The following is a 13912-nucleotide window of genomic DNA, read 5'->3' on the forward strand; positions in this document are numbered from 1 at the left end:
AACAGTTTCTATTGACTGCTTTTTCTGACTGCCATATGTTCCTATTTTTTGCCTGCCTTGTACTTTTTTTTTTTTTTTTTTTTGCTGAAAATTAAACACTTTAAATAATTACAATGTAGTAAATTTGAAAGTTATATTCTTGTACTACCCATCCAACCTGGGTTTTCTGTTGCTGTTTGTTATTCTTTGTTTGATGACTTCTCTGGAAAAATTTTGTAAAATTTGTATTCTTTGTTGCGTGTGGCCACTGAAGTCTCTGCTTAGTTAGCTTAGCAGTCAGCTAATGATTAGAGATTTCCTTAAATGCCCTGAACCAGTAAGTTTTCCATCCTTTGTTGAGTGGCTCTATAAGTGTTGGGCATGCCTTTACTATTTTGGCAGTTTATAGCTCTGTCTTAGCTTTCAATTCCTGGTTGTGCAGATCCTTAAGGTCAGTCAGAAGTGAGTGATTCAGGCCTTCTTAGCTCTTTTCTGGGCATGCATGCAGTCCTACACATGTACCCTATATGTAGTTTCCCAAGAATGTCAAAGCTTTTCTTTTTTTTTCTTTTTTTGAGATGGAGTCTCACTCTGTCACCTGGGCTGGAGTGCAGTGGCGTGATCTTGGCTCACTGCAACCTCCGCCTCCTGGGTTCAAGTGATTCTCCTGTCTCAGCCTCCTGAGTAGCTGGGATTACAGGCACCTGCCACTATGCCTTGCTAATTTATTTATTTTTTATTTTTAGTAGAGATGGGGTTTCATCATGTTGGCCAGGCTGGTCTTGAACTCCTGACCTCGTGATTCACCCGCCTTGGCCTGCCAAAGTGCTGGGATTACAGGCGTGAGAAACTGTGCCCAGCCAAATGTCAAAGCTTTTCAAAGCCCCTTATCAACACTGCACTCTCAAGATTTTCAATTTTTTTTTGCCAGTCTCTTATTTGCTCTACCTCAGGCAGCTGTGATGTTAAACAATTGCTGCTGCTTTTTGTTCTTAATGCCTTGATGTCAGGACTTTTGTCACTGAGAAAGCTCTGAGTCAGGTTAAATAAAGACATGCCTCTGTAAATGGGCTTTTCCAGAGAGCTGCCACAGATGCCAAGTAGTGACAACTGTCTGGAGATGCGGTTTTATTGTGCGGGTGGGGAGGCACCAAGCCTTTCTGCTCCTTTCAATAGCTCCTAAGCTTCTGTTTCTTGGTTACTGACTTTCAAGGCTACTGTGGAGCTGGGAAGAGCGGGATGGAAACAGGTCAAGTTAAAATGCCGTGAAGCTTACTGTTCTTACTAAGATTCAATCATTTTTCTTTAATAAATGTTTCTCATTGTTGCAAGCCGTTGGTTAATTTCTAGAGTTCTGAAAATACTGATTTTGGCAATTCTGGCCTGCATTCACATTGCTTTTATGGAGGAACAGATTTTCAGAGATCCTTATTCCACCATTCCAGAGGTGCTTTGTCCATACACATTAATTTCTGTATTGTACTTTAATATAAACATGTAGTCAGGACATGCTGAAGAATACTCAATTTTTGCTCCAGACTGCTATACTTTTTGAGTTACCTATTTTTTCCTGCCATTTCTCTTATGTTAGTACTATGAGTTTTCCCACAGCAGTCCCTCTTCCCTGGTTAATGTTACTTCTAACATATTGTAGGGTCAATAATGAAATAGCCTGGTTGGTTAGCAACATGTTAAGATAGGCTTGGAGGGTCCACTGCAAAGTCTGTTGACTTCGTGACATTGCAGCTGCTCAAAACTCATTTTGGCTTTTTCTCTCCAATGTCCTGGAAGATATGATTTCTAGGCATTTGAGTTTAGAGAAAGTGATTTGGTGATGGGTGATTGCCGAGTCAGATTACACCTATAGTTGTCTACCTAATTCTGGGAAACATGTTTTAAGAGAAACTTTGACCAAATAGCCATTTAAAAGTAATAGTAACCAGGATGGTGAGTGGGGAAGTTCCGAAACTGTGCCATATGAGGAATAATTGGGAAGAGTGGTGAATCTCATTGGGAGAAAAAAAACTTGGGGTGATAAAGAAAAATTTATTGGGGTACATGATAGGGCTGATATGGCAATAAAATCATTTTGTCTCCCTCTACCATAATCATGCCCTCATGATTATGACCAATAAGCAAAGGTTATAACAGGCAGGTTTTGAATCAGTATAGAGAAATTTCTAATAATGAGAACTGTCCAACAATGTTATTGGCTAAGCATCTACCATAGCCCAGGCCTGTGGAGACAAAACCAAGTAAGACAGAATTGCTATCTACAGCAGCTCATAAAGTGAAAACCTCATCCTTAAAGTGATGAAACAAAGACTAACTGACCATCTGTTAAGAATCCTGAATTAGATAGTGAAGTATGGGACAACTAAAGTCCACTCTAAAATGAACATTTTAAGAGTCTGGCACCCCTACAGAGCTGGCAGAGAACTTTAGGGCAAGATAAAATATTCATTGAGAGTCTAGAAGATTCCAAAGAATACAATATATTTTTGAACTGTGCTCACCAAGGTCTTTTATGGTCATGAAATTATGTATGAAGTTGGCAGCAAGTCAACCTTACCTTAGGGTTTCACTGACACCTAGTGGTTATAATCTAAAATGTTAAAAGACAACATACAATGATCACAAAAATGTTCGTATTTATAAAAATCATAAATGAATATAGTGATAAAAATTCATTCATTTTGAATTCTCTTTTCAAAAAGAAGTTAAAATTGCTTAAATGGAATCTTATATCTGAAATATTTTTATCCTAAAATTTCAAACTCTTGATTATAAGCAAGCCTATAATGCTATTAGCTTATCTTTTAACTCATATCTTTCAGTTATGTTATTCTCTTGTTTATGAAAAACAGAAGAACATCATCTAAATGATCAGTTTATTAAATTTTAGTAATGTAAGTTGAGATCATGAAACATACAATCTAATTCAAAAGAAGAATCATAGGTACCAATTCAACACCATTAGCACTACTTTCACAATAGTGACACCCCACTTATAACACTCTTTTTTGGGTTTCTGACTGTGAACAAGATTGTGGAAGGTTGGTTCAGGTTAGGCCTAGGCACTACGGTTAAGAAATAACAGATGCTAATTAGTTAGTGGGGAAGTGAAGCTCATGTTTAGGCCTTTTCATAATGCCTTTATGCTAAATAAATTAAATGAAGTAAACAGCCATGGCTATTGAACTACAGAATACATAAAAATACGTTCTGTGATTCACCTATAAACAAAAGAGTAAAGCAGAATGTGTCAAATTTTCCATAGCAGGTAAAGCATAGAAAAAAAATCTAGCTGATATAGTTGTTATGTTTTAACAACATAAAATGAAATGTTTCTAGGATAGAAGAAATTGGTACCATTAACATTTGGATGGTTATGGTACCATAACATTTTGATATAACATGCAAAATGCTGCTTCCCCAACTATGACCGCCATTATAACTTTTAATGGAATTATAGCTCCAAATACCTTCTTCTGCAAGTTTCCCACCCTTTCATATGTTTTTAAAATGAAACACTAGACTGATAAATCAGTTGTTTTTCTTAATTTAAAAGAAAAAAGCTTTGAGAAAGGCAAACCCCCTTCTCCATGGTGAAGACTACATGCTTGCGTGTGAGGACTCAAGCCCAGTGGTCTGGCTTTGAATCTGCTTTCAAACTCCACCTTGTGTTGCTCAGAGTGACTTTGCAGGCCACGCTCATAGCCCTCAGATGGCTTAAATGTAATGATGCCTATGCTAGAGAAAATTACATTCTACCTCTCTGATCTATTTTAGTGATATGTGAATTTATGTTAAGAATGACAATTTCTTTTTCTTTCTTTTTTTTTTTTTGAGACGGAGTCTTGCTCTGTCACCGGCTGGAGTGCAGCGGCGCAACCTCCTGGGTTCAAGTGATTCTCATGCCTCAGTCTCCTGAGTAGCTGGGATTATAGGCATGCGTCACCATACCCAGCTAATTTTTGTATTTTTAGTGGAGACAGGGTTTCACCATGTTGGCCAGGATGGCCTCGATCTCCTGACCTCGTGATCTGCCTGCCTTGGCCTCCCAAAGTGCTGGGATTATAGGCGTAAGCCACCACACCTGGCCAGGAATGACAATTTCAATATATTTACTATCTGTTCTTCATTTTATTATTATTTAGCTTCTGTTAGCTCAGTGTTAGCTGAAACATCAGAAAGAAATAAAACTTATGAGAAGGGTATTAGCAAATGTGTGGAAAAGTCAAGTACTTTTTATACTCCAAAAAGTATTTGGAGCTTATAATTCCTTTAAAAGTCATACTGAGGGTCATAGTTGGGGATGTAGCATTTTGCATATCACATCAAACTGTTATGATGGTCCCATAACCATCTGAATGTTAATAGTACCCATTTTCTTCTATGCTGGAAGAGTTTTATGTTCCCAAACCATTTGCAAACGTTGCTTACAGTTATGAAAAGTCTTCTAGACATATGGAACCTAAGAATGCTATCTTGTAATTTCCCATAAAATCCTTCAGGTACTTGAAGAAATTCTTCATAAACTTTGTTTCCATTTAACATTCTTCTCTCCAGATAACATATAATGTGTTACCTCTAAGCTTTCTCACAGCAACAATGCCCTAACCTCTCAATTATTTTGATTTCTCTCTAGGATGGACTAGGATTGCAATTAAGCTTAACCAGTTCAGTGTGGGGTTTATAGATATCTACTTCTTTCAATAAATTGAATTAATTTATGGATTTATAGAGCATAGGTCTGGCATCTGCAAAGTGTTTAATGGACTGGATCATTCTAAAGGAGAATTAGAAGATTATGAAAGGTAATCAAGCTCAAATCAATTTTACGGTTTTTTTTTTTTTTTTTTTTTTTTTTTTTTTTTTTGAGAAGGAGTCTCACTCTGTCTTCCAGGCTGGAGTGCAGTGGCGCGATCTCGGCTCACTGCAACCTCCGCCTCCCGTGTTCAAGCGATTCTCCTGCCTCGGCCTCCTGAGTAGCTGGGACTACAGGTGCCCGCCACCACGCCTGACTAATTTTTGTATTTTTAGTAGAGATGGGGTTTCACCATGTTGGCCAGGATGGTCTTGATCTCCTGACCTTGTGATCCGCCTGCCTCGGCCTCCCAAAGTGCTGGGATTACAGGTGCAAGCCACCGTGCCTGGCCCAATTTTAAGGTTTCTAAAAGCTAGTTGTAGATATTTTAAAATTGGTAATAACAATAATAATCAGCAATAGCCCTAATTAAAAATGTTTGGTCTTCTTGCCAAAATTAATATCTTATAAATGTTAGGATGATCATAAAGACTGTTTAACAAGATGGAACCAGCCCCATGATGGATAAGAGGTGTGATTCCATTTTTTTTAAATGCTATTAGTGCAATAATTTATTTTAAATTATTCTTTGTACCTCACAAAAACAGCAAATTATTAGAAGAAAGTATATCATATTAGAAGTAAGGAGATTTGGATTCCAGCTTTAGTCCTATTCCCTACTAGGCTCATCATCTACTGCAAATCACTTTAAATTCCTGAGCTTTGGTTTCTTTATTTACATCATTTACTTCATTTAGCTCCACTGCTAGGCTGTAAAAAACATGTAGTATTCGTGACTGTTCACCGCCATATCTGCAGCCTCATTCCCAAGGCAGAGCAGGCACCCAGCTAATGTTTGCTGGCTGACCGAATTAAGGATTAGAAACTAAAAAATACAAATATTGTCATGCATGCTTCAGAAGGTTGCCATGAGGCCTAAGTGTTATAGTGAAATACTATATGGGAAAATGGGTGCATTCTTTAAAAATTTTTTAAATGTGGATACATTCTTGGTACCTAACTTAAAAGAAATTAAGGTAAATGGGTTAATAATTATAAGTTATTTTAAATCACTACGTTTATATATGTGTAAGTATTTTGAGAAAAACAGACTCAGCCAGGTGCAGTGGCTCATGCCTGTAGTCCTAGCACTTTGGGAGGCCAAGGTGGGCAGATCACTTGAGCCCAGGAGTTGGAGACCAGCCTGGGCAACACAGCAAGAGCCCATCTCTACAAAAAATACAGTAACTAGCCAGATGTGGTGGTGCACACCTGTAGTCCCAGCTACTTGGAAGGCTTAGGTGAGAAGATCACCTGAGCCTGGGAGGTCAAGGCTGCTGTGAGCTGTGATGGTGCTGCTGCACTCCAGCCTAGGTGTCAGAGTGAGACCTTGTCTCCAAAAAATAAAAATAAAAATAAGTAAAAAGAAAAATAGGCTCTATTTATCTAAAGGCTCTGAAGACTTCAGTTATTGCTTACGATTAGCAAGGCTTTGGAGAGAAAATAACTTGTGATTTTAATATTGCAGGTAAATTCTCTAACACATTCAGATTAAAAAGTCAAACGTTAATTCCCTATGCTACAGCACAGTCATAATATGTAATACCTTAACCATATTTTGACAAGATAAGAGATTCATGCCACCAACCTTGAAAGATCTAAGACATTCTCTTAAGTGAAAAATAAAATATGTAAATAATGTTTATATTTATATAAAGAAAATCAAGCTATATATTTCTAGATTTTCAAATACATTTGTATAGGAATACCTCAAAAGAGGTCTAGATAGCTCATACCTAACTGATAACAGTGATCTACCTTTGAGGAGGGGAGTGAGACTGTATGAGGGCAAACAGGGACTTTTGCTTTACTGGCATTGCCTGAAATTTTTTCATAGTAGGAATGTGAAAAAATAGATGAGAGCATATACTAATCCACTGAATTCCTTAAGCCTTACTTGAATATTGAAGATGGTCCTTGCAGGAAGGGAGCACTGTGGCTTTCAGTAGCACAACGTTTAGGCATTCTCTCTCTTTTTTTTTTCTTTTGTTTTTTGAGACAGAGTTTTGCTCTTGTTGCCCAGGCTGGAGTGCAATGGTGCAAACTTGGCTCACCGCAACCTCCGCCCCAGGTTCAAGTGATTCTCCTGCCTCAGCCTCCCAAGTAGCTAGGATTATAGGCATGCGCCACCACGCCTGGCTAATTTTGTATTTTTAGCAGAGACGGGGTTTCTCCTTGTTGGTCAGGCTGGTCTCAAACTCCCGACCTCAGGGGATCTGCCAGCCTCAGCCTCCCAAAGTGCTGGGATTACAGGTGTGAGCCACCACGCCTGGCTAGGCATTCACTCTTACAGTAGGTGAAATAGTTTTCCTATAGAGAAGAAAAGCTATATGGCTGACAGCACTGATATTGAACATTAAATATATCATACTTACTAAAAAAAACTAACCCACAAAATTAGAAGGACTAAGGAAAAATATATTTGCTGGTTACATATAATGGTAATAGAAAGCTAGTAATTAAATATAATTCTCATTAGAATTAAAATATAGCCTTTGAATATTCTATTAAATAAATGAATTCAATTTAAGTTTCATTCTCAAATTAGTTTTATCACATTTGATTGGCCCAGTCCATTACACAAAAAGACATACTGACTAAATACAACATAATTTCTATAACCTGAGGGGACTCGCACATCATTACCTGATTGCTTGCTGACTTGGCTGTTGATTGGTTTCATGACTTTGAAGCTTCCCTCCTATGACAATTCTTCCTCCCCTAAGGACTTCCTCATTGCTGTTTCTTCATCCTGCCCTAAGAGCTCTCTCTCTTCCATAAACTTCCTTTCCTGGGATGACCTTCTGTCATATGTTGTTCTTTGTAGGTAGTCTCCATCTAAAAGCAGCTCCCGTGTCTGTGACATGCTCTGCTCTGGGAATTCAGAGGCCTCCAGTGACTCTGTCATTGCTCCAGGACCACCAGGCTCATCCTCGGGTTCTGGAGACTGATGTGTGTCTTCCCCATGCTCATACATACACAGTCTCTTTTCAACCACCTCACGGATCAACACTGAAAAGTTAAATGTTCAGACATCACTATGATTTTCATATTATGGTATATTTCAGGAGTTGTAATGCTAACTTATAGATGATTACAAAACCTTCAGGAAGCCTCATCTCTTTCCTATGTCATAACCTTTTTTGGAAGTCAGCATACTTCACACTTAATGCATTAAATATAAAATATATTCTGTTTTAACAGAGTATCATTTATGAAGTAATGGCAGAAGATATTAATAGATAGCAAATTATAGAAGAGCCAAAAATAATATTGAGGGTAAAAATTTGCACTTTTATTAATACAATTGATATACTAAAAGTTTAAATATTCGAACTGTAAAATTAATCTTTCTTTCAGTTATTCAATTTATTCTTTCTACTAAAAACTTTAGAGATGAATTTTTGGAAAAAATAACTTACTGTCAAGCACTGTTCTTCCCACCATGCTATATTCCATGGTTTTTTCAACTTCATTCATTAGCCATGGAAGAAATCCTATCTCAATATCTATAATAAAAGAATTCATTGATTTTCATGTATTATCAGAGGAATAATGCACTTTTCTCTTAATGTAATAGACTCATCAACATTGGTTTCTTAATATAAAATGTTAAGTAGACTCATACAGCATAACTTTTGCCATATTCCTTATATATGTTCTGGTCAGTTTCCTTTCTGTTGCATAAGTTATTATTATTATTTTTTTTTTGAGACAGAGTCTCACTCTGTCGCCCAGGCTGGAGTGCGGTGGCGCGATCTCTGCTCACTGCAACCTCCGCTTCCCGGGTTCAAGTGATTCTCCTGCCTCAGCCTTCTGAGTAGCTGGGACGACAGGCACACGCCACCACACCTGGCTAATTTTTGTATTTTTAGTAGAGACGGGGTTTCACCATGTTGGCCAGGATGGTCTCAATCTCCTGACATCGTGATTCACCCGCCTCGGCCTCCCAAAGTGCTAGGATTACAGGTGTGAGCCACCGCGCCTTGCCCAATATTTTAAGAACTATGAGGCCTTCCTTGGAGTCAAGGCATTTGGAGTTTCCTTCATAGGTGCAATCTGAGATGGATCAGGGAGGCAGGGGGAGGATGTGGGTTTAGGAGAACTCCAGTCCAAATGCAATGCAAATCTGGGATTGAGCAATGCCAGTAAAAGAAAGTCTCCACCTGAAGCCCAGGGCCTAATGGAAGGAAGCTGATCAGACTCAGAGAATGCAGTGAGAGGGCATTTGAGGAGGCAGTCATCTAGAAATAGGTCAGAAACTAGGTGTTTCCATCAGTATGAAGTTTGTTCAAACTGAAATCTACTGTGTAAGCATTTTAAAAATATGGTCTATTACAATATACATTTTAAAGTTTCAAAATAGCATTTTTTGGGGCAGGCATCTAATTTTATTTTTCAATAGGATGAAATGGAGAGTGTGATAGAATATTATATTCACTACTATAAATAATTTTTATCTCAGGTATGAATTTCATTTGCAAGCTTTTAAATGATCTATAACTTACTTTTTTGGTAATCTGTGATAGAAAAAAGGCTACTGGTCTCTCTGGCTAACAGTTAGAGTCCAAGCTAGAGCCCAGGACAGCAGGATGATAGCTGAGAATGAACACTGGACTTGGAGTCTGAGTTCCAAGCCAGTTTGAGGCCTAATATTTCCACTGCCTGAGGATTTGGGAGCAAGGCATTTAACTTCTCTGAGCTTCAGTTTCTATTTCTGAAAAAATGGGAATTCTATCTGACCTGTCTATCCTGCAGGGTTATTGAGAGTATCAAATGATATCACCTATGAAAAATACTATGTATATTAATAATATTTGTCTGTGATCTGACCTCTTTGTATTGAATTGAATATGTAATCAGTGAAAATTACCATTACTAACATGTGTCCCAAGATACTACTGGCCAACAAAATAGGACCTATACACCAAGCACGGTGGATGTAAGTGCTTTTCACTCTGAGGAAGGTGGGTGGTGGTGAGGACATGCAACTCTTCCTTTCCACTGGCTGAGCAGCTAGGAACGTGGGCTTTGAGGGGATACAGACAGACAGCTATCAGGCTATGGGCTCCCTAGTGGCAGAGATCAGGGATCCTTCCTTTTCTCCAACACCAAACACTGCCTGGAAGAGGGTAAGCGCCTAACTAAATGAATAAATGACCTTGATAGCTGCCCTCAAAGGGTTTTTGATTTGAATAAGTCAGCTGAGAAAAAGTTAATAACAACTACTTATGCATACACAGGACTTTATAGTTTACACAGTTTCATATATTTTATGACTTAACTCCTAAATAATCCTCATTTCAGGCTGGGCACGGTGGCTCACGCCTCTAATCTCAGCTCTTTGGGAGGCCAAGGCAGGCAGATCACTTGAGGTCAGGACCAGCCTGGCCAACATGGCGAAACCCCGTCTCTACTAAAAAATACAAAAATTAGCTGGGCGTGGTAGCAGGTGCCTGTAATCTCAGCTACTCGGAAGGCCGAGGCAGGGAGAATTGCTTGAACCCGGGAGGCGGAGGTTGCAGTGAGCCAAGATTGTGCCACTACACTCCATCCTGGGCAAAAGAAAGAGACTCTGTCTCAAAAAAAAAGAAAAAAAATTCCTCATTTCACACATGAAGAAACTGGAGGTCATCAAGCTAGCTAATGATAAAGCTGCAACCCAAACTCAAGTTTTCAATACCAAGTCCATATTTCTTTCTACTATACAAATGTTGCTTCTCAATAAACAAACACTAATATCCTTAAATCAAGATCTTTAAAATATACATCTCATTAACAACTGTACTTACTTTAAACAACTAAAATTGACTTTGTGTCAGAAATAGAAAGATTCCAATTCAAAATAAAAATGGACATAAGATAAATTTGAACCATTAAGAGGATGCTTATTACAACAAAATTAATCTAACAAAAATATCTACAAACCTCTTTCAATGGGATCATAAAAGTAGCCACTATCCCTGAGGCTGCCAAAAACAGACGGGAGAAGGTCAGCCAGGTAACGCTGTGCAAATGCTCGGGCGGCGATTTTTTGTGATGTCTCGTTGTGCTTGTGCACTATTTCCCACTGCTGTTTCTTACGCCGTTCCTGCCAAGAACGACGGAGGTGGTTATTTAGCTCTTATGCCCTCCCCAAGTGCTGAATCTAGTGAAGTTAGTAAGTACAAGAATCCAGACTTATCAAAAAATGGACAGCGAGGTGTCTATCTATTAAAGGTTCATATTTTTCATCAAAATTTTAATGAATTTCAACAGCTAGTGGCTACTGAATTCAGGAAGTTATAAAAGATGGAATTCAAGGTAAAACATGTCACTATTCATTTCAAGTAAAATAATTTCAAGACATAATGCTTGACAGTATAGATGGTAGCAAAAAGATAATCACCATTATATGTATTTTTTTTTTTTTTTTTTTTTTTTTTTTTTTTTTTTTGAGACGGAGTCTCGCTCTGTCACCCAGCCTGGAGTGCAGTGGCGCGATCTCCGCTCACTGCAAGCTCCGCCTCCCGGGTTCACGCCATTCTCCTGCCTCAGCCTCCCGAGTAGCTGGGACTACAGGCGCCCGCCACCACGCCCGGCTAATTTTTTTGTGTATTTTTAGTAGGGACGGGGTTTCACCATGTTAGCCAGGATGGTCTCGATCTCCTGACCTCGTGATCCGCCCGCCTCGGCCTCCCAAAGTGCTGGGATTACAGGCGTGAGCCACCGCGCCCGGCCCATTATATGTATTTTAAATTAATATTATCATGAAATATTACTGGTAAGAAAAATTAGCAGTGGGCCAATGAATGAGTTCATTTGTAATAATTCCCTGAATTTGTAAAGCTGAATGGTTCTGAAGATTATGAAAGCCTCTTAATTTTTGTTGTTGCTTCCTTTAGACCATGTAATATTTATAAAGCTGATGAATCCTGTTCTCTACTCTCATGTGGAAGTGGGAGCATTAATACGTTTTCTAATTAAATCTATTTTCAAACTTTAAACAAATATAAATCTAGGTGATTCTTGTATCCAGTTTTCCGTAATATGTTTCCAAATAGCAAATAAACAAATATTTTTTGATAAAGACTTCACGACTCATTTCAACAAAGTTTATTTTGCCACAGTTTTTTTATATCTATAAATTTGCACAATCCTTATTGTAAGCCCTATGCTCTTTACACAACTAAGTATTCATCTTAGAATTAAAGTCCATTTGATAGGTATTGAGTAGGATTTCCCAACAATTATGCTATTTTTCACAGTATAGTAAGTTAGGCCCCTTGGGAATTTTTTCTTAACTGTTTCAGGTATTAAGATATGACTTTATAATTTGTTCATCAGTATACAACAAAGGCGGACAGTTATTGCCAGAACCAGAAAGACTATCTTTTCTAGTGATTCCTAACTGTAGGCTACTGGCACATGTAAAAAAACTGGATTGTAAACCTTTCCTTATTGAAGATTCTAAAAATCCAGACCCTGAAAAATATTCTATGAGAACCCAAATAGGTCTGGTGTGTCACCAAGGGTATAAAGAAGGGCCTGGTCACCGAGAAAAAGAATCAGAATTCTATCCAGATCCCCTGCTTTTTACCCACAGTCTCTCTCTAATACATTCACTTTTTCCTTCCTTCCATCTTTCTGCCACTGACTTATGGCAAACCAACATACGTCTTTCTTTCTTTAGGACTCCTGATATTTAAGAGAGTCTTCCAACTGGCACACATGTAACTTAGGAACTTTCACTTCATTTAGAAACTTTTGGAAACTCAATTTAGGTATATTTATGTAAGCTGGAGTTTAAAAGATGTAATTCTGTCCATGAAAGATCTATGATCTATAGGAGAGACTTGAGCAAAAATACTATAGATCTTTTTCTAATATATTCCCAAGATCTTTAGTTTTATGACATATCATCACATGTAATTTTGAACATAATATGCTAACTAGCCAAAAGACTGCCTAAGAAAGAAAATATAATTATATATACTTTTTCTTCTTGGTGTCGCCTCTCTTGCTCTTCAAGTCGTTGAACTTCAGCACGTTCACTATTCCGTAGTTCTTCATACTCACGCTGACTGGCCCGCAGGTTAGCCAGCTCTTCTTCTTCCATTACTTCCAGAAGAGACTGCTCAATTGTCTTCCCCACCAAAACTTCTAACACTGGTTTAACTTCAAGATCAAAGTCAAAGAGCTTAAACATACAAAACAAAGCAAACTTAAAATTTTAATTACGAATCAAATGCTCAACAAAAATATAATGAATAGCAATAACAAGATATTATTTATTAAGTGTCTCCTGTGTGCCAGACACTGTGCTGGTGCTTTATTCATGGTTTCTAATTCTCAAAATGAACAACATTTTGTTTACAGGCAAAAATCTGTTAAGTCAAAGTTATGAAAAAAACCTATGCATTCATCAAAATGAACCCTGACACTGAAGAGAAATATCCTCGTCTGTCTTATTCTTTGCCTTTTCTGTTTGATTTTTATTTATTTTTAAATAACAGTTTGATGAATGAAGGAACAAGAATGAGAGATATTTTGGTGATTCATTGCTAGGATTTATAGGCAAATATAACTTTCAGGTAGCTTCTGAAGATTTATTTTATTTCCCAATTTCAATGACAGTTCTTTCAAGTTCCCACAAGTGTTAAAACTCACTTAGGTCACTATGAACATAATCATTGCCTTCTCTTCTTCAATTTCATAAACAGGCCTATTTATGCATTCCACACTGATAGAAAAATGTAATTATTAATTTTTTTTTAAATGAGAGAGTATCTTTACAAAAGTTAAATAATCCAAAAGCAACTAACTGTGGAATTTTTTATACCAGGGATATTATTTTTCCCTATGTAGTACAAGTCTATCTTATATATATATACGTTAAGCAAGCATATAAACAAACAAAAATCAAATGTGGAAATATTCTAAAAATATTTCAAATGATTTTGTTTTTAATCAGCAAAGAAATTGGAACATGGTATGTTAAAACATTTCTGAGTACTATATGATAAAACCATTATAGATAGTATCTGGAAAGAAATCCAAGAAGTAGAATCTGATTGTGAAGTG

At 37.6% G+C, this 13912-nt stretch overlaps 1 protein-coding gene across 3 annotated transcripts in view; it reads right to left on the reverse strand.

Annotated features, from left to right (window-relative positions):
- Window positions 1–13912, reverse strand: part of RSPH3 (radial spoke head 3) — a 53367-nt gene that overhangs the window by 23133 nt on the left and 16322 nt on the right. For 2 of the 3 annotated variants that reach the window (XM_004044895.5, XM_063707227.1), the window contains 4 exons: window positions 12825–13028; window positions 10778–10940; window positions 8272–8358; window positions 7381–7861 (listed from right to left, as the gene is read on the reverse strand). In XM_004044895.5, coding sequence (XP_004044943.4) covers window positions 7551–7861; window positions 8272–8358; window positions 10778–10940; window positions 12825–13028 — 765 coding nt within the window. In that variant the 3' untranslated portion in view covers window positions 7381–7550. Of the gene's footprint in view, window positions 1–7380; window positions 7862–8271; window positions 8359–10777; window positions 10941–12824; window positions 13029–13912 lie in introns of those variants that run through there. The other variant, XR_008680859.2, reaches the window with a different exon arrangement.

Source organism: Gorilla gorilla, chromosome 5 (genome assembly GCF_029281585.2).
Source record: "Gorilla gorilla gorilla isolate KB3781 chromosome 5, NHGRI_mGorGor1-v2.1_pri, whole genome shotgun sequence".
Classification (NCBI taxonomy): domain Eukaryota; kingdom Metazoa; phylum Chordata; class Mammalia; order Primates; family Hominidae; genus Gorilla; species Gorilla gorilla.